General features: G+C 37.5%; 1 protein-coding gene across 9 annotated transcripts in view; it reads right to left on the bottom strand.

The window, feature by feature from the left end:
- Nucleotides 1-21,075, bottom strand: part of WIZ (WIZ zinc finger) — a 112,352-nt gene that overhangs the window by 46,532 nt on the left and 44,745 nt on the right. For 7 of the 9 annotated variants that reach the window (XM_089533647.1, XM_089533694.1, XM_089533666.1 and 4 more), the window contains exons 3-5: nt 8,749-8,809; nt 5,042-7,596; nt 4,433-4,798 (exon numbers count right to left, since the gene is read on the bottom strand). In XM_089533647.1, coding sequence (XP_089389773.1) covers nt 4,433-4,798; nt 5,042-7,596; nt 8,749-8,809 — 2,982 coding nt within the window. The remainder of the gene's footprint in view (nt 1-4,432; nt 4,799-5,041; nt 7,597-8,748; nt 8,810-21,075) is intronic. The other 2 variants (XM_089533685.1, XM_089533628.1) reach the window with 2 other exon arrangements.

Genomic DNA, 21,075 nt, shown 5'->3' on the forward strand with positions numbered 1-21,075 from the left:
TATTATTCCCATAAAAATAACTATAATAAATTATGGAGCCAAATTAAAAAAGATCTAGAAAATTGGAAATCTTTAAAATTATCACTATTAGGAAGAATAGCGTGTATTAAAATGAATATATTACCAAAGATTCTTTTTTTATACCAAACAATTCCAATAATACAAAAAGAGAAATTAATACAAAATTGGCAAAAAGACTTGTCTAAATTTATATGGATGGGGAAAAAAAACAAGGGTTAGAATGAAAATACTTCAAGATTCTAAAGAAAGAGGAGGCCTCTCTGTTCCAGACTTAAAAATTTACTTTCAAGCCACGTGTTTGATGTGGATTAAGGATTGGTTAAAGTTAAAAGATAGAAAATTACTGAGATTAGAGGGAGAGAAATTAACTTTCGGTTGGCATGCCTATTTATACTATAATAAAGAGAAAATTGACAAGGAATTTAACAATCACTGTATAAGGAAGCCGTTATTGTGGATTTGGAAGAAAGTAAGGAAAAAAATTGGTGAACCAATTACATTAGAAACCTCCCCACAGGAAGCATTTCTTTGGAGAGAGAAAGGATTGGTAAAGGATTGGTTGAAATATAAAGACTTGTTGATAAAAGATGGGGAAACTTATAGATTTAAGACTGAAGAAGAATTCCGGGATCAGAATTATAAAATACATTGGTATCTAAAGTGGCAACTAAAAGAAAGATTCAAAATAGATCAGAGGGAGGGGAAGTTCGTGGAAGATGAAACAGAATTGGAGAAACTATTAAAAATAGAAAATAAAGGCTTACTTTCCAAACTTTACAAATTTTTACTGAAAATATAACTAGAAAAAGAAGTAATTAAAAATAATATGATAACTTGGGCACAAAATATAGGACGTAATATAGAATTAAATCAATGGGAGTATATGTGGAATAAACGTTTAAAGTATACTAGAAGTCAAAATATTAAGGAGAATTATTACAAAATGTTCTATAGGTGGTATATTACACCAGATAAATTGGCAAAAATATATGGAACAAAAGATAAATGTTGGAAATGTTCGAAAGAAAAAGGAACGTTTTTTCAATGTTGGTGGTCTTGTCCGATAATTCAAAAATATTGGCATGAAATTCATAATTCAATTGGGAAAATGTTAAAAATTAAACTGGAATTTAAACCCGAAATTTATCTACTTAATATAATGGATGGCAAATTAGAAAAAGATTATGGAATAATAATATTTCATTTGATCACTGCAGCAAGGATGGTTTTGGCGCGAAGGTGGAAAGAAGAAAACACCCCAGAATTAGGAGAGTGGATAGATAAAATCTATGAACTGGCCGGAATGGACAAACTGACAAGATTGTTAAACAATGAAAGCATGGAAGACTTCTTTAAGGAATGGGAAAGTGTGATAACTTTCCTACATCAAGAAAAGAAAGAACTTTTTGTAGAAGGCTTCATAGATTAAATTAACTTAATGTGAATGTAATTAATATGACAGAGCTAAAAATGTTAAAATGGCCATGAAGAAATAGTACGAAACTAGAGTTTTGCTTGGAAGCGTTTAGTAATATGTAGCAAACAGACTATAGTGAACAAATAAGTAGATAATAAGGATTACAAATGAAATGTTAAAGATTATTCCCGTGTACAAGATAGGAAGCTTTGTGTTTTATGTTGATCATATAGTTAGAAATAGGAGTCTGATTGTATAATTAGTTAGGGTTAGTTATATGTTTATATGTTTTGAAGTCAGAATGATTGGCAGGAGGAAGAAGTAAGAAAGTTTTAGTATGTGTAAGAGGGTTAATGTAAGTGAAGACAGTTGGTAAAGTGAAGAGGAGATATGAATGAAAGAAAGGATTGGAGAGAAAAAGGGAAAGAGAAAGAATGGATAGAAGAGAAGTTTGTTGATAAAGAGAATAGGTTTTAATATTTAGAAGGTAAGGACTTTATATGTTAATTTGATTTAGTTTTGTTATGTGTATGATTTAAATTATGTTTGTCTATGGTTTGTATTTCAATAAAATAAATTTTAAAAATTAAAAAAAAATGTAAAAAGTGCAATTAGATAAATAGGCACCACTTTTAAGGGAAGGTAACAGTGTTCCATTTTAGTCATTCTGACCACATGACCATGGAATCGTCTTTGACAATGCTGGCTCCCTCGGCTTAGTAACAGAGATGAGCACCACAGCCTACAGTCAGACCTGACTAGACCATCTTGTCAAAGGGGAAACCTTTACCTTTTACCTTTAAGCCACTCTGAGAGCATCTGTTGCTGAAGAACAGGGTAAAAGTAATCTAAGTAAGTAAGTAAATAAATAAATAATACAAAGGATGACTGACAGCATAAAAGAATGTAATCTATTGAGAGTACATTTACAACCTTTCCATGAGGACATCTAGCTGCCTGCCCCTTTGTAAAGGGAACCACAATGCCATGGTGGGTAGCCTTAGACATTCCCTAGCTGCCTCAGAAACAATGCCTTTTTATATTGAACAAATGAACCTTGCCAGACTGGTCAAGTATACCCTGAAGCAACTAAGTAGCCCTTTAGCAAAGTGCTGAAATATCTCGCATACAGAGTGCCAAAAAGCCACTAACACACATGCTAGTATAGGCCACAAATTAGATTATTTTCTCTTGCTCTTATATCATTACATATTATACTGTATATATGTCAGTATCATATCTGAAACCTTTAATGATAGGTGTTTTGTTGTTGTGTACCTTCAAGTTGTTTCTGACTTGCGGCAACCCTAAGTTGAATCTCCCATGGTGTTTTCTTGACAAGATTTGTTCAGAGGGGGGTTGTCATTGCCTTCCCCTGAGGCTGAGGGGGTATGACTTGCCCCAGGTCACCTAGTGAATTTTATGGCCAAGCTGGGAATCAAATCCTGGTCTCCACAGCTGTAGTTCAACACTCAAACCACTGCACTGCACTGGCTCTCAATGTCAGTGGTGCAAACTGTATAACAATAACTCAGAGGAAAGGCATTCTAACAGCAGTGGGATGGGGAGTACACATCAATGCATAAGCAGGTGAAAAGATTACATACATTCTTCCTTCATTCCCAAAGCCACAAGGTAGGAATAATTGCTAACTGTCCTTCTGTTGGAATTATAGGTAAGACATGAGTCATTTTCTAAAGAGTATGTCAAATGGTGCCCCATGATTCCAGTGAGGTTCAGACTTCACACTGACTTAACGCTGCTGGTATAGAAACAAGCTTGTTTTCTAAACATATCTGTACAATACAAAGTTATGATGGTACTGGGAATGGTATGATGAATGAAAATATCTATCCTTTTAAAGCTGTGAACACATACATGGCTCATACTTAAACTGAAGTAATGTCAGTGAATTCTGTTATTTCTCATGACTGTAGTCCAACTCTGTCACATGGAAGCTCTGTCAATCTGAAATCCTCAGAAATATGCCAGGGCAGACAAGCACCATAGACAAAAATCTAATGTTAAGATTGTAAATTGTCACTGTTGTGAACAAAACAACCAAAATCAGAATAGGCTGGCTGAAACACGATATATCACATTCAGCCAAGGACATGACATCATGGGATTTTATTTTTCCCCTCTAAATAAGTATCAGTTTTGAGGCATGCTTGGTGCAATGACTGGAGAAAACATGTTATGTTATATACATGATATATAATTTATAAACTACAGGGAGAATAAATGCCACTTTCTGATTTGGACATTACAGCGCCACTGGTCACTTAAAAACTGGGCCCAATATCCTGATGCCAAGGACAAGAAGCTGGATTCTATCCTTCTCACCTGTGTTACACTCTGCAGGGCCCGGTCCTCACCACCACCTTCCACAGAAGCCTGCCTTTCCCAGAGTCTTGGCTTAGTGCTTAAGACACCAGTTCTGATGATCGTAAGGTTGGCAGTTTGAGGCCCAGGTGCTGCATGATGGGGTGAGCTCCTATCACTAGTCCCAGCTTCTTTCAACCTAGCTGGCTCTTCAGCTTAGAAATGGAGATGAGCACTGCCCCCTACAGTCAGTTACAACTAGACATTCATGTCAAGGGACTAACCTTTAACTTAACTAAATCTATCTCTTTAGATAGATTTTCTTTATAATTTTCCATGCTGCCTCCCTTTCTTTGTTTTAGCCAGCTTGTAACAATCAGGAAGGATTTAGCTGCCTCTTCATTAGACATGAATTGGATAGCTGGTGGAGTGGTAGATCCTCCCACTGGCACATTAAGGTCTACCACTTAGTGGGCTCCTAGGAAAGACATGAATTCTACATTTTACCCATAGGGGAGAAAATGTATTTCTGTTTATCTTTACACCAAACACTATCATTTAATCATGTTATTTTGTAAAGGTTATCATCAAAGAGAGTAAAGGACCCAGAATGCTTATTTTTTATTAGCACTATTTCCAAGATGCATGTAAAGTTTAAAAACTGCTTACCATCTCTGAAGGACTGCATGGGCTCATCTCCCCAGGAAGGAGGGAATGGGGAGAAAGGTGATTGTGAAAAGCTGCATTCAGATAAAGGGGTTGTGCTTTTGCAGGGCCTAAAGCCAAGCATCTCTCTGTCTTGATTTGGAGATGAAGGATCAGTTCCTAGTGCAGATTGAAGCATAGGATGTTCTGAAGAATTGGCCAATAGCTCCTTCAAGATGTTAATTGGTGAGATGGTAAGCTCCCAGTTGGTGATACCAAAATCCCTCAAGTGGGCCCTGGCATGGCTGGATAAGCCTGCACGTGTGTCAAAGCCTGCCCCACAGAATTCACATCTCATTAAACTGAAAGTACTCGGATCAAAGTTTGCAACTGTAAAAACAAAACAAAACGAACAACAATAAGTGTCATGATAAATCACAAAGCACATGCAAATAAATACATCCATATGCCACCCTCTAGATAATGTGATTAAACACACAACACCGTAACAGCCATCACCAGGAACCTGTAGTATTTGCTTGTGAGAGAAAATATAGGGGAACATACATACCCATCTTCAAAAGAATAAAAAATATTTTAAAAATGGCAAAAATATATAAATTGAATACATACTACCTTTTTTCTTCTTCTTTTGGAAGGAAAATTTTTGCTCAATAGCTTTCACTTCTTCTGCAGAGATGAAGTGACGGACATTGTAGCTCACACCCACCCTGTTCAGGTGGCCCCGCACGTGATTGGCTAGGCCAATCCCATTGTGGAACCTGTCAGGACAGTATGGGCATTTCCTCTCCTCATTCTTCAACATCGGCGAATCTGCATCCAGAAGGTTACCCAGTTCTAGAGATCCTTCTAGAGAGGAATCTAATAGGAAGACACCTAAGGGAAGGGACTCATCCATGCCAAACTCTCGGGAGGAAGGCAACACCTTTTTCTTGAGAGTTTTCATCTTGGGTCGTTTCACCTTTCTGCGATAAAGATAAATTTCCTCAACAATAACAATAGGAACCATCTGACGTAACTGGTGCTGCTGTCCTGCTGAGGCTACTGAAAAATCTATTGCCTTCAAAGTGCCCATGAAAGTCCTTTTGAGGTCCAAGGCAGACTGAGGAATAGCAAAGGGCCTGAAGTATCTATTCTCTGCTAACTGTATTTCTGTTGCTAAGGGGAATTCTTCTTCCATACTCCTAACATCATTTATGGGTAACCACTTGTGATGGAGTTCTTCTAACACACCTGGATGGCTTTTGGCGCTCTCCCTCTCAGAATCAAGTGACAGCACTGTGCTTTTATTCCTCATTTCTTTTAGAGCATGTGGAGAATAAGCATTTGTTGAGGTAAGAGAGGACATCTCCAAGATCTTCTGTGAGGAGCTATAGGGAGCTCGTTTCCTGGCCCGAAAGCCAGGCTTCGGAATTTCTTTTTTATTAGTGCCATTGCTTTTATTAAGTCTCTGATGGCCCCCTGGAAAGGCAGGGGGAGAGTCATAGGGGGAAATGATCTCACAGTGAGAATGGGGAAAGAGTCTGTCTGCTTTATTCAAATAATCACTTTCTGAAAATTGACTGGACCTGGTAGGGCTGTAGGTATCCTTACTAGTTCCAGGCTGGTTCATATCTGCTTCAAAAGTCTCTGTGTTCCAGGGCAAGTGTGAATGAGTATATTTCATGTGTTCTTTTAAAATATTATCATTCGGGGCAGGAAAGCTACAAAGCATGCAAGTGCTATGACCTTTGTTGCTACTGTGCACGTGTGCCATTTGAGATGAATGCTCATTTGGCCTGAAGTGTCTGTATATGTTGTGCATGGAGCTGTCTCTTGGTTCACTACCACCAGAATTATCAAACAAGTTCACATGTTTCAAGCCTTGGTCTTTCCTCTCCCTGACATGCATTTTTGCATGCTGGACAAACACCTTAGAGGAGTTCGTTCCAAACACACATTTTGGGCACTGTAGCCTAGCATCACGGCCTTCATCTGGAAATTCATTCAGCTTCTGAATTTCCTCAATGATTTTTTCTCGCGACTCCTGATGTAGTCTCCTGTGCTGCTCTAGAGAAGCAATGTCCCCAAAAGCCCATCCACATTCATTACAGGTCAACTGACACTGATCTCCAGCACCCTCTCTGCTTTGATCCAGACCTAGTCCTCTGTTATGCTGAAGCATGTGATCCATCAAATGTTCCTTCATCTTAAAATAGATGCTGCACTCAATACATGTGTATACAGTGGGGTCCTCCTCCTGGCCTACATCATCTTTCCCCTGTTCCTCCAGCAGGAGATTGCATGAATATGGCCTCGACTCATCATCATAGGTACTGCAGGAAGGAGAATCTGCAGACCTCAGAGGAACATGTTCCACAGTATCTCTGCCCCTAATGCTCCAAGTATGTTTACGGACAGCCAGGTCCGTAGTGGTTTGAACCCCTGATGCCTGCAATGCCCACTCAGCTGTGTTGACAGAATTTACATCACCTAAATCAGAGTCCATTGCCTGCCCCATCCTGGGGGAGGGTGCACTTTCAGCAGTCTTAGCTTTACTTAGATGAGGATTTAGCATTCTTCTAAATACTGGCAGAGCCAACAAAGAAGCTTCTCGAGCCGACTGTCCTTTGACAGAAAGGTTTGTTGCTACATCTGCTGGCTTATTTATATTTCTGTAGAGAGGATCAAGCCCTTCATTGTGCTCAGAAAGCCAGTCAAACCTCTGAAAGCCCTTCTTTTCCATCTCTTGCCTTCTGTCTAAGTGCTCTTTGCTGAAAGAGTCTAGCTGCTTTGGTTCATTGCTATGGAATCGTTCATCCCCACTAACAGTATGTGCACCAGCCAGTGGTGGTGAAGCTTCCCCAGCTGCCATGCCAGGTTCTAGGTGCTCAAGCTCCCCTTCTAGATCATCAGTATTCATTTGCACAGTTTTCATAATGTTAGATTCCACTGCAGAAGTGGGTTCCTTTGAGTAAGAAGGATTTTGCCATGCAACTTCCTCAGTGCTCTCTGAATCCTTCAAACCAGGGAGTCTTTCTAAAGTGCTTTCTTCTTTGGAGACACTACCCACTGTCTCCTGTGTAGAGCCATCCCACAAAACAGTCATGCTTCTTTGATCTGCTGATCTTCTTGAATCTGCTTTGTAAGAGCCTTTCCTGAATTTTAACCGGTGTTCTGTCTTGCTGCTGAAATGAGAACAGTCAACACATATTAGCTAACATTTATTTAACTGTAACTTTAAAAAGGACACACATGTTTATAATCATGGATTATGAAGACATTATTGCTTAAAATCACAGATAAGATCATGCATTTGTCTTAGCAGATGTGTGGAAAACTGATGTGCTTGTTTATTCCCAATGTCTGCTCACATCTCCCTGCATGCTTCTCGCAACAATACAACTAGCATCAGTTCTGGAAGAACCATTGTTCCTGGCCACAGCAGCAGATGCAACACTGAAGGCTCAAGCCAACTGAAAACAACTACTTTTTGACTTATCCTTTTGCAGAAATGTCTCTTCAGTGCCCATTCTACTTTTGCATGATGTAAATGGAAAGTTTTCAAACAAGTAGCCATGTTAAGTCTCTTGCAATATAAAAAGGAAGTGGGAAGGGGGGAAGAAATGTGGCATCACTTTTAAGATTAACTGGTTTTTATTTTCACATGAGCTTCCATAGATATAAGCCAATTTATAAGCCCTCTTTGAATGCATTACTAAATGTTTTGTTATGTTTTTCACTATTCATAGCTAGATAACGCTTTTTCTATTTAACACTTCCATTGTCCCTTCATAGATTCCATAATCACCATCTCTCGCCAGCTTTCAGCAAACAAATTTTTTAGGGAAAATAGTAGTGGGATGTTTTTAGGTAAGAAAATGGTACAAGGAAGAAAGGATTAATCTACCTCCTCAACTACCACAGTGCTTATCTAGACCAGTGGTTCTCAAATGATGGAAGCTACAACCAATAACATTGGAGGACAATGGGTTGCCTACCTCTGCTCTGTACCTTTCTCACAAATCTCAGTAATACCCACAGAAGTGAATTCTAGATAAAGATGCCTAGGATCAGTGATCAAGTATAAGGAATATGTTTTTTCAAACTGATTCAATGACTTGAAGAGCAAACATGACTGACTTGGGCATGACCCAATTCAAAGAGAGGCTAGGGAAATTTTCCAGGAAGGATTACATGGGCGAAGGCACACATGTTACACTGAATGGTATTATACTAAGCTTGATGTTCCAGTACAAATGAAAGACCTTGGGAACTGGCCCATAGAGATTAAAAATGCCCAACATAGTAATTCTTCCTCCAGAAATTTCAATACTTACCAGGATTCCTTCCTGCGACCTGTTATGGTAGGAACGTCAAGAGGAGAAGGACTGGGCTCATCTGCAAGGGAGAAAAGGTAACATCACAGGCCTGACTGTGCAGACTGATGGAGTTCCAGTGTAATTTACAATCCTGTAATTTTAAAGCTATAAAGCTTTCCAAGCAGATAAACCCATTCTGCTTGTGTGCCTTCCTGGGGGCGGTTTTCGATTAGTGTGGGATTTCTAACCCACACAATTTAATCCTGAGCATCAACAATTTGATATATAATCATTCTTGCAGTTAAGCAGTTTATTATTTTTTAAAAAGCAGTTTAAAATAAAAAAGATAAATTTGAAATGAAGCATGCCCAAGAAACCATAAGAAGTCGTCAAATTAGTGAAGTCAAATTATTTGTTCTTACTAGGTTTTGTTCAAGGTACCCCCTCAAAAATGAAATATAAAGTGAGAAGCAGCTCTTACACAACATTCTGGCCATGTGACTGTTATAATCATAGTGAGTTGCCTTGTCTGTCCTCTCAGAGGTAGAAGCACCTTGCATACTAGACTTTTAGAAGTCTGCATGACATTTTATATAGACATATAGTTCAGCTTGCACAGCACACATAAACAGAGACATGTAGTTATGACTATATATACTTATTCACCTTCCTGAGCTATTAGAAAGATTACACTTTCCAGAGCCTGCAGAGAATAACGGGGGAGTGGAAAAGAAAAAAACTCCAGAACTCTAAATTTCAAGATGCAAAATTTAATCACTGTTCTTTAAAATTGGTTATTAATTATTTTTTTAATGAATTAGTTCTCATCAAATTTTTAGCAATGTGGAGACAGAATTTCTCAGGTACAACATTTTGGGTTTACTCTTAAAACAAGCTACAGGCTCAAATTGGGGGGAGGGAGCATACTCCTTTGTCTCTCACTCTGGCTGCATCTGCACTGCAGAAATATGCAGTCTGACACCATTTTAACTGCCATGGCTCAGTGCTATGGAATTCTGGGAACTGTAGTTTTATGAGATATTTAGCCTTCTCTGTCAGAGCACTCTGGTGTCACAACAAACTGCAAATCCCAGGATTCCATAACACTGAGCACAAAAGCCCTATATGGCTTGAGTCCAGGCTATCTGAAGAATGTCTCCCAGTGTAATAAAGCCCTGGGGCACAAAAAGGTTTTAATTGTCGATGGAAGAACAACAGGACTGGGCCATCCTAGCCTCTTTGGGGAGAGAGTTCCAAAGTGTGGGAGCAGCCACCAAGAAGGCCTCCTCTCTGTCCCATCACCTTCTCAGGCTGGTTTGGTGGCAATTAAAACCTTTTTGTGCCCCAGGGCTTTAGTCAGTTGAGGTTGGGCTCTTAATGCTCTGCGGTGCTGGATTTGAGGGTTTAAGCATCTGTACGTAGTTTTATTTTTATTAGTTTAACGTTTTAGTATTTTTAACTGCTTTAATATGTATTATTTTAAGCACTTTTATATTTTAAATAGCATTCTATTTTTAATACAGTATTACTTTAATTCTATTTTAATCCCCACTTTTGTATGTTTTAATTGTATTTTTTTTAATTTGTAAGCCGTTTTGTGTCTCAGTTGTGTCCCCAAAGGGGTATGGGGGCATTTTTATCTTTTTTAAAAAGAAGACCTCTCCTGGGCATAAATTGGTACAGGAGGCCTTCAAATTTGGTGGAATTGCCCTCCAAATCCCCTAAAGTGCATTTAGAGGCATTCTGGAGCAAATATGGAAGGGACCAAAGGCTACACTTTACCCACCTATAAACTAAACCTTTCCTCCTCATTACAGTCCCAAGAAAAATTCTCCTGTGAAGCTGAAATTTAAATTTTAGGGAGAAACCTCACTGGCGTCAATCTCTAATATAATCATGACCTAATTCAGTAGAAGATTTATTGAGTTCTACCTACAGCCATAAAGGTGCAGACAAGAAGAACAACACCATCTTACTGGCATGCTTTTCTGTATATCCAACATATAGCTATAAATGGAGAGAAAGCAAGAAAGTACATGAACAAGATGCTAGGAAGTGGAGAACATGAGACAGGTGTATCTGGTCTCAGCTGAAAGACAGTTTAAACATGCACAAACCATTTTGCAAATGTTGTGTTGTACCTTCCTATATCTGAATGCCTTCACAGATGGGAAGTACAGTACCAGAAATTGCAGAACATCCACAGCTACATGAAGAATTGGTTACATGTGTAGTGCAATAAATACAAGTGGAAGAAAAGGATAATCAAGATTTATATTTTTCGCTAATAGCTGCAGGCAAGAATGATAATTCTATGCAATTTTCACTCACACTATAAAACAGAGGAAATATAGCTACATACATCATCTCAAGACAAAGACAGATTTAACATTTTAATGATATGACCCTGCCTTTCAGTCATTTCATATTGTTGAAGCTTCAGCTCTCAATAATGTTGAGAACTGAAATTTCTACACGGTAACTAAAATGTATTTCAAATACAAGTTCAAAGGATAGATTAATCATCAACATTGTCCCTTCCCTCATACTTTAAGTGGGCTAGATGTTGTTGTTTTTTAAATTGTATACATTCATATGTTTATCCCTCTCTATATGAAACAAAACACAAAGATTTTAAAAATACAGACTGTAAAACTATTTTGAAGATTGGGAGGGAGGTTGGTTGGTTACCTGGGGATTTTGCATGTGTTAGGTACTGTATTTCAATGGAACATAATAGCAAACCTCCTCTGAATATACTTTGCCTAAGATAACTGTATGACATTCATGAGGTTGCAGCAAATCAACAGACAACTTTAAGGCAAATTAACACACACCTAGCCAGACATCCAAAACTGAAGCCTCCACACAGAAATGAAAACACTCTGGAGGGGGAAAAGCCATGCCACTTTTTTTTTTCAGAATCTGTCCCAAGAGGAAAATAAGAAAGAGATGTTTTAATGGACACATTCACTCGTCTTCAAGTAATTCCTACTACTGTAGACATGACATATCAATCTTCATTCTCGCCCTTTTATTCAAGACATAGCCATGATATAATTTGAATGCAAGCTTCTCATGAACAAGTGTCATCTTCCCCCCAAAAAAATCCTCTGTTTCAACATGTCAAAAATTCACTACTTATGAATTTTAATTATACATCGATTTAAAACCAAGACATGGAGTGACTCTGTTTCTGTTTGAAGACTGATGAAAACCCTAGCAGGTTTTAAAGAATGACCTATTTGAAAGCACATTCTTAAAGAGGTATTTGGCATAACAGGAAAAAATGAAATTGATCTCTCAGTGAACAAACAGCAGGGTCCTATTTGTTCAGGGAAACTAGATACTATGGGCTAATTTCAATAGCAGGGAGGGAAGATGGAGAATTTCTATCTGTACCTTCATACTGCTAAATTCTGAAACCATGCAGCTGTTCAGAGAAAACAGTAAAAGTAGAACTAAAGAGAGAAGGACAATGGCAGAGGTGGATCTTAGGAATTCTTTTGTTCGCAGGAGCTCCAGCATGATCTATTTTTAGAAACCATCTCCTTTAGAGGAAAAACACAGCAATTTATCTTCCTTCTGATGAACACCACTATACTCTGTGCTGCAAGACCTCATTTCTTGGAAGCAGCACAGGATGAATTTAATGTCTTGATCTTAGTAAGCTAACATTTTACCCTCTATGGTAATCCAAAATAAACTTTGCTTCTGGGTATTAAGGATGGGAGAAATGGGCTTTTAGAGAAAACTGACTAAATGCACTCAACATCACCAGGTTCCCTGCTCAGCCACAGGTTCAAACATGTATTACATTCTACTGGCAAAACAGTCCCATCATGTAAATAGTACAACTTGGTGTATTATTCAGAGAAGGTACAGTTTACACAATCTACTTTAAAATGATACTGTAGTACAACTTACACAGTTGTCAAATTACACACTGTGACCATTCCATTATATTAGTACACAAGAGTGAAGTAATTGTAAGCTGTAACTGCAGTCCCCCATTCTATGGTACATTGTGGTGCTGAAACAAGTTGCTGACCTTCCCAGCAGCCTTCTCCCACAGACTGTCATGCCCACATGAAGGTTCATAGTCTACTTTTGGGTTGCTCATAACCTTGATCTAACATATAGTTATGGTACTCATAAGTAATTAGCAGAATTCTCACAGTGTTTCCAAAAGATTATCAGGCACCAAACATACTACAATTCCAGGTATAATTTCTTCTACACAAGAATGTCTCAGTTGATTTGGACTGAATCCATCCACCTCACTTTGCATCAGTCTTTGCATTTCATCTGGCTCCAAGTGCCCACAGAAAAATGGTTATTAGTTTCTCTTTTCAATATGCAACCATAAGGCATTGAGACCTTACACACTCTCAAACTACAACTCTAATTTGAGACAGCTCAGCGCTGAGATCAAGAACTTGTTCTCAAAGCATGGTAACTGCTTTGAATCTTTCTAAATTGCACTTAGAGTAGATTAAGCAGACATCACTTCCACTGGCTTGTATTCTTCCAGAATGCCCATTTTCTTTATACAGGTTGTGTATCTCTTATCAAGAATTCCAAAATCCTAAATACTCCAAAATCCAAAAGGATGCACACGTGTGGCTGAGATAATGACACTTTTGCTTTCTGGTGGTTTACAAACTTTGTTTAATGTATAAAAGTATCAAAACTATTGTGTATTAAGTTACCTCCAGGCTATGTGTTTAAGGTGTCTACAAAATACAAATGAATGTCATGTTTAGAATTGAGTCCCATCTCCAAGATATCTCATTATGTATATGCAAATATTGCAAAATCCAAAATGCAAAACACTTCTAGTCCCAAGCATTTCATAAAGGATACTCAACCTGTATCTGTACTATGAACTACAGTCAGCCCTCCTAATGCACAGATTTTGCTGGACTTTCCCCCTTCCCCACTGCCATCCCCTTCTCCTTTTGTGTCTTGTCTCTTTAGACTGTAAGCCTGAGGGCAGGGAAATGTCTAATTAACAATTTGTAAGCGCTGTGATAGCCTTTTGGCTGAAGAGTGGAATATAAATATTTATTATTATTATTATTATTATTATTATTATTATTATTATTATTATTCCATGGATTCAAGCATTCATGGCTTGTAAATATTTTACAAATATATAAATTCCAAGAGCAAATCTTGATTTTGCCACTTTATATAAGGGATACCATTTTATTATGTCAATACTACATTAAGGTTAGAACAGAAATCTAATGATTATAGAAAACAAATAAGAAAACACAAATTGCTACATGTCCTTTTAACCTGACATACATTCAGAGATACTATCTTAAGCGCACTTAACATTATTTATAAATTGTCTACTGGCTAGTTGCTCAAATGGTTTGGCATATAACCTGATTATCATGAGCAAGATGACAAAGAAAATAACTCACTCAGACCTAAGAAGGCCTAAATGTATGGCCAAATTGTTGGACAAGAGGAGTTTTATGTGATTAAAATGCAGAATAGCTTCAGTCACAAGGAAGAGATGGATAGAGATTTGATTCTAAAAGCAAAAAGGGGTTGTATGAATTAATAGTGCAAAACCTTCACTGTCATGCCTAGTATGCTATACCTATTCTTCTAATTTCTTGGCTGCAATCTCTGTTTTAATCAATATTTGATCCAAGATATGAGACCTGCTTGACTATTCCAATTTCCTCGTTATTGAGGATGAATTCTTGTAGATTTTTCCTGGTCATTATTTTTGTTTTCTTAATGTTCAGCAGCTGGCACTTTCCTCTTTGACCTTTCAGTAATTGCTCCAAGTCTTTGTTAGTGTCTGCTAGTAGTATTGGGTTGTTTGCATCTCCTAGGTTGTTAATGTTCCTTCCTCTGATCTTCACTCCTCCTGCCTCTCAGTCCAAGTCTGCTCTGCATACAATATTTTCTCTAAATAAATAATAAATAAATAAAACTTTTATTTATATCCCGCTTTTCTGTGACAGGACAATCAAAGTTTTGTGGTCTCTAATGCCTCTTCCTTTCCTGAATCCAGCCTGGGATGTCTTGCTTCATATATTATAAGAATATTTGCTGTAGAATTTTTAGCATGACTTTGCTTGCATGGAAAACTAGTGCAAAGGTCCTGTAGTTCGTCCAATCTTTTGTGTCTCCAAATTTGTGTATAAGAGTATATATTAATCACTTCCAGTCTGTGGGCTACTGCTTGTTTTCCATATTTGTTAGCATATTTTAGTTAAAACTGGACTTTATTCTCTCTCTGCGAATTGTAGCAGTTCTAGTGGAAAGTCATCTGTTGCTGGTGTTTTATTCTTCCTAATTGCTTTGAATACAGATTTCACCTTGCCTTCCAAAATTTAAGGTTCATTTTCGCAAGGTTTTTCTTCCCATGTGTTATTCATCCTTTCATATTTTAATATAGTTCTTATGTCTATTGTTTCCATACGTTTTTTATTTCATCACCATCACATATTACATTTCTCTTCAGATCGCAGAGCATCCCCATCCTTGGTTTAAATTTCTCTTTGAATTCCCAGTTCTCGGGGAAGAGGTCTCTTGTTCTTCATTTTTTGTTGTTGCTTTCTATTTCTCTCCATTGATTTTTGTAGTAATTCTCTTTACCCGTGCGGACTAATTTCTGGCAGTATATATATTTACATATATATAAATTCATGTAACATTTATGTGTGTATTCAATTCAATTAAATTTCTTACTAATAATAATAAAACACCCCTCTCAACCATTTCACTTACAGTACTTCTCACTAGAATGCCATCTCTTATAATCTCTTAATCATCTTTCCTTTACCTTCTCTTCTATACTCCATCCCTTTATTTTGCATCTTCTTTCCCTTTCCCTCCTTATATACACTTTCTCTAACCCTCTCACATACTTTACCATACATACAGAAATCCTTCTTGCCTTCCTTCTATTCTTCCTTTAGACATTATCATACAAGGGAAATTGGAAGTATAATCCAATGGCAATCCAAACGCAATCATTGGGTTTAACGTTATTGTGTGATAGACATCTACACACAATTTCGGGCAATGGGAAGTCAATCCGAACGCAATCATGGGGTTTCACGTTATTGCGTGAGATGTGATCACATGCAATTTCAGGCAATGGCAAGCTATTTTTGGGCAGTGGGAAGTCAGTTTGAATGCAATTTGAATTCACGTAAATTCGCTGAACTAGAAAATTCATGTGAATGCATTCTGGCCCCACTTTCTTTTCATTCAAAATTAAGAGAAATTTCTCCCGTGTGATAAACTCCTAAGACTATCATAGAATGTTTATATTATGAGACTCTATTGATTTTCATGTCCTATTTAAACATAAATATACACTTATACCTTTGTAAATTAACCCTGTGATTTCTTTTCCCCCTTTTATAATCAATCTTTTCAACTCTGAAACACTTAGCACTATCAATTTATATGTCTTTAAATCCCAAAATTGCCAGCATTGCCCATGGAAAAATGCCCTCTTTCTGTGCACTTTTTATTAGCAGAAATTCCAGTCCCAGATATCATCTTGTCAACAACAACAACAACAAAAGTGTTTGGGAAGTGGGGCAGCTGGGAGGCCACCTTAAGTTGGAAATTATGAAGAATGAATGGGAGAGATATGGCAATGGCAGTAACTATTTTATTGTAGTGCCTTATCTAAAATATGAGATGGCTTGTTTAGTATCTGCTTTTCCTGAAAAAAAGAACAGATACCAAACAATTAATCCAGCTCAAGTTTGCAGCTTTTTTTGTGTGTAATGCTATTCCTTCATAATCAAGTATGTCTACCAATATAACATCCATTGCAACAGATTTAGTTTTACTGTAATTATTGCTGATGTTTAAATCATGAAAAAGTATTACACTGCAAGTAAAATAGAGTTTAGCTTAGTTTATCAGTATGAAAAAGAGTATGGTTTGGAACGTGGAACAGTATGATTTGGAATATGAAAATTATTGTCTCTAAACAGCTAGAAATAGAATAATAAACTAACTAGAACAGTGATAGGGAAATTGAATACACTTTAAAAATGAACAAGTGGACATCACACTAGCAAAAATCAATTTTGAGTAATTTTGCTGTTTAAGAACAAAGAACCCAGGAGTAGCACATGTCACTTGATTTTTTTATTTTTGCTGACTTGTAGGGTGAATTGATCCCTCTTAAAATGTAATTATTGCTGCTGTTTAAATTACTGAGATGACTGGAAAGCAATGATGTTTTACTAATGACAAGGGGTCAGACAACAACACTGTGCTAAGCAACAAATATGCAGATTTATATCACTCTGAACACACTGATCTCATCTAGTTTCAGAAGCTATACAAGGAACAGGCCTGGTTAATACTTGGATGGGGGACCACCAGGGAACACCAGGGGTCTTTGAAAGTATCCTGGCTGAAATGCTGGAGAACTGACAATGATCTGACTCAGAATATGACAGCTTCTTTGTATTCCTGTGTAAGCATTTCTTACTTAAGGCTGAAGCAGCAAGTGGTTTATCATGAGGTATACTAATACCTCATCCAGATGAACAGTTAATCACATGTTAGCCTGAGGTGGACAACCGCACAAGCCCAAATTCAAAGGAAATAGTACCAAGTCCAGGACATAGGTAGCGGACTAGAAGAACAAGAGACATCGCTGTTGCCTAAGTACTAAAACAATTAATTCTTTCATAGTTGCCTTTTTTTTTACTATAGGACAGAGGGAAAAAATACCCATGTATTTCTTCAGAGGTAAAAAAGAAGGGTTGGTGGGCATTTCTGTGTAGATGAATGGTTGTGGAAGAAAGTCAACAATCTCATGCCATCCCTCTTGAAATCTGCAGCTTCCCATGTTAAACAACAACAAAAAAGTCTAAACAATTGTTACACATGTCTTCCATACAGAACAAAAGGTTATACCAACATCCTAATTTCTGCTAAAATTCTTTATCAAGATCAGTTCTAATTAAAAGCACATTGACCTTTCTTATGAACAAGAAAAATAGAATACACACTAGATCTGGATGGTCAAGAAATCTTCCAGGAAATTAACAAACTGTTTGGAATATGTCCACTCCAAGTTACCACAAGGACTAGAAAAGTAGTAGGTTGCATATGTTCACAAATCAGCATGTTCTCATACCACTTTAAGAAAGTGTGGATTGGCATATACCCAGAAGCAGCATGGAATGGCAAGGACACTAAATTGATGCAGTGATTAGCAGGGTAAAAATACTGAGAAATGTTCTTGCACACAAAAGCTTCAACACACAATTTACTTAAATGTAGAACCCATGATGGAAAGCAGAAAGAATTAAGCCATGAGAACTGCACGTAAGAATCATGAGCTCTCACCATCGTGTGCAATAAATACCCCCTCCATCAGCACAAGCACAGGCTATGTTTGGTGCTAAGTATTCTGTCAGCAAATTTCTATAATCCAGGCTATCTGCTCAAACAGCATACTTTTCTTTGCTTAAAGGAAAGTGAAAAAAGAAAAACCACAAGCAGAACACGCAACAGCACTGATAAGGCACAAACTAAAAGTATATTACCACAGGAGCTCCTGGGAGACTGCAGACTGCTAAGAAAATCAACATTGCACAGTACTTCTATTGCTAATAGTAATAGCAGGGGAAACAATTTATTTCTGGCCCAGTAAGAATATTTAGTGTTTGCACAGATACTTCTGAGCATCTCAGAAAATGTCCAGATGAGACACCATTTTAACAAAGGAAAAGGCAGGAGCAGGAGTGATGTGGGTGCTTTTCCAGTCAATTAATCAAAATGTGCTCCAGTATATTTTATTGTTTGTGAGATGGTGCCGCAAGAGACAGTGGCATCACAGTGGCATTTGTAGACCAGCCTTGCTTCAGGGGTGGGAGGTAGGTGGGTGGTACAACAGCCTTGCTGCAAGACAAACAGAAGTACTTAGAAGTAATGACACACAAGTTACCTGTAACTGTGGGGTGCAATTTGAGTTTCCCAGGGTATTAACCCTTTTAAAGGGAAACAAAAATAAACAAGTATGAAAGTCAAACCTCTCAGAGTCCACATAGCTTTCATTAGCAGTACAGCAAAAGTGTGGGTCAGATTATATTTTAATATGCTTTCCTAAAAATAAAGACTAACTCAAAGAAACAACAAACATGTAGTTTGTGGTTTAAAAACAAATAATAATGGCTTTAATAAATATATACACAACAAAACTAAAACCTAATCTAACTAAAGATAGTAGGAAGATTGAGAGAGATATATAAAACTAGCAGTCAGGATAGACACATACTAACAGTAAGATTAACAGTTTAGAATCTTGAGATAGAGACAGTCTTAAAGAGAGAGGAACCTAAATAGGAAACCCTGTCTATATAATGAGGGAAAAGAGAATGCATAAGTTTCTTCCAACAGTAACTAATTACTTGAAAGTGGTTAACAAAGAGGCAATAAAGTCACGCTTCAAAAGCAAAGTAACAACCAAGAGTAAAATTATTTTATTGGTATAAGGAATAACAGTTTCCATTAATTTCCCAAAATTACTTTTAGTGATATTATAAAGATGCTTTGCCAGGAATGTTAGGTTTTATGCCACTATCTTATCGGAAGATTTCTCCTCCTCAAAACCAAAAAATATGAAGTAACAAAGTAATGGAAAAGGAACAAGGAACAACATAAGTAGTATAACAAGTTACTTTTCAATAGTGCAACAACTATATCCATATCAGAGTTGCAAAAAACACTAGACCAATTTCAAGAACATACTGGATCTCAATTCAGTTTTTCTAAGCCCAATTTAATGTGTATAAACATTCTATATTAAGTTCAGCACAATCTCCAAAAGCTCGTAAATATCAAAATCTAATCTTCATGTTTCAAACACCTAAGTGTGTGCATGTGTGTGTATTTATATATACAGTTGTCCCTCCATATTTGCTAGGCTTAGGTGCACAAGACCCCTGTGAATATGGAAAAAATGCAAATCACAAAAATACCATGTTTTTACCTGAGAGGATACTTCTCTAGGAATCTCTAGGTCCTCCAGTGGAACTCTATGGTCATCGTCCGACAGACACTGATCATAGAGCTGACTGGAGGAGCTACAAATGCCCAGTAGAGTATTCTCTCTAGGAATCTCTAGGTCTGTCAGTGTAACCTTTGGTTAAAGCTGACCATAGAGTTGCACTGGCGGACCTAGATATCCCTAGAGGGAACATATTAATCAAATCCGTGAATAATCAAATCCGCAAATATCAACTCCACAAATATGGAGGGATGAGTGTGTGTGTGTGTGTGTGTATATATATATAAAAGAAAACATGATAAACAATTAAGATATTGTAGGCCCTTCTTAATGCAGGTGTAGCCCTTCTCGATGAAAGTCCTTTGGAGGACGAAAGAACTCCATGTGCTTTGGTTGCTGGGGGGAGTCTTCTTCTACTCCAAATAAATCTTGATAAACATCTTGGTTTTGATTAAATTTAGGCTGTGGTCTTTCATCATTATAAACAGCACTTGTTCATTTTATTGTGCATCCATCTGGATTTAGAATTCTGTAACCATTTCTAGGATAACTTACAAAAATGTCCTCTTTACTTCAGCAGTCAAGTTTATCTCTTTTCTGCTTGAGAATATAGGTAAATGCTTTGCTTCCAAAAACCTTTAGTTGATTTAATTAAGCTTAACTCAATGCCATAATTGGAATTGGGTTACATCTTTAAATTTGGTTGGCAGTTGGTTACACAGGTATGTAGCAGTCATGATGTCTTTAGCTCAATAGCGTTTAGGCATACAGTGGAACCTCGGGATACGAAATACCCGGGTTACGAATTTTTCGGGACCCGAAAAAAACCCATAGGAAATTATTGATCCGGGTTACGAAAGTTTTTTCGGGTCCCGAAAAAACTTTTGGTGCTTTTCGGCGCGATTTTACACCAAATCGCGGCTTTTCCCCATTAGCGGCTATGGGGATTCGGCTTGCGAAAGCCGTTCGGGTTACGAAAGCGGCCGCGGAACGAATTAATTTCGTAACCCGAGGCTCCACTGTATTAGCTTCCAAAAGCATTGTGATTGCCATCTCCTTGAGAGTTCTATTCATTCTCTCTGCCAAACCATTTTGTTCTGGAGAATAAGCCTGTGTAGTCTAATGGTCAATGCTATGTTCTTTCAAAAAATTCATCAAATTCAGCATTGACAAATTCAGTGCCATTGTCTGTGTGCATGATCTTTGGTTTGTAGCCAAATTTGTTAAACACTCAATTAAAGTACTCTTTGAATTTCTGAAAAGCTTGACTCTTCTCTCTGAGGAGATAAGTATATGTGTATCTACTGAAATCTTCAATAATA

Source organism: Sceloporus occidentalis, unplaced genomic scaffold, assembly GCF_023333645.1.
Source record: "Sceloporus occidentalis isolate IW3139 unplaced genomic scaffold, rSceOcc1.0.p SCAF_1, whole genome shotgun sequence".
NCBI classification, from domain to species: domain Eukaryota; kingdom Metazoa; phylum Chordata; class Lepidosauria; order Squamata; family Phrynosomatidae; genus Sceloporus; species Sceloporus occidentalis.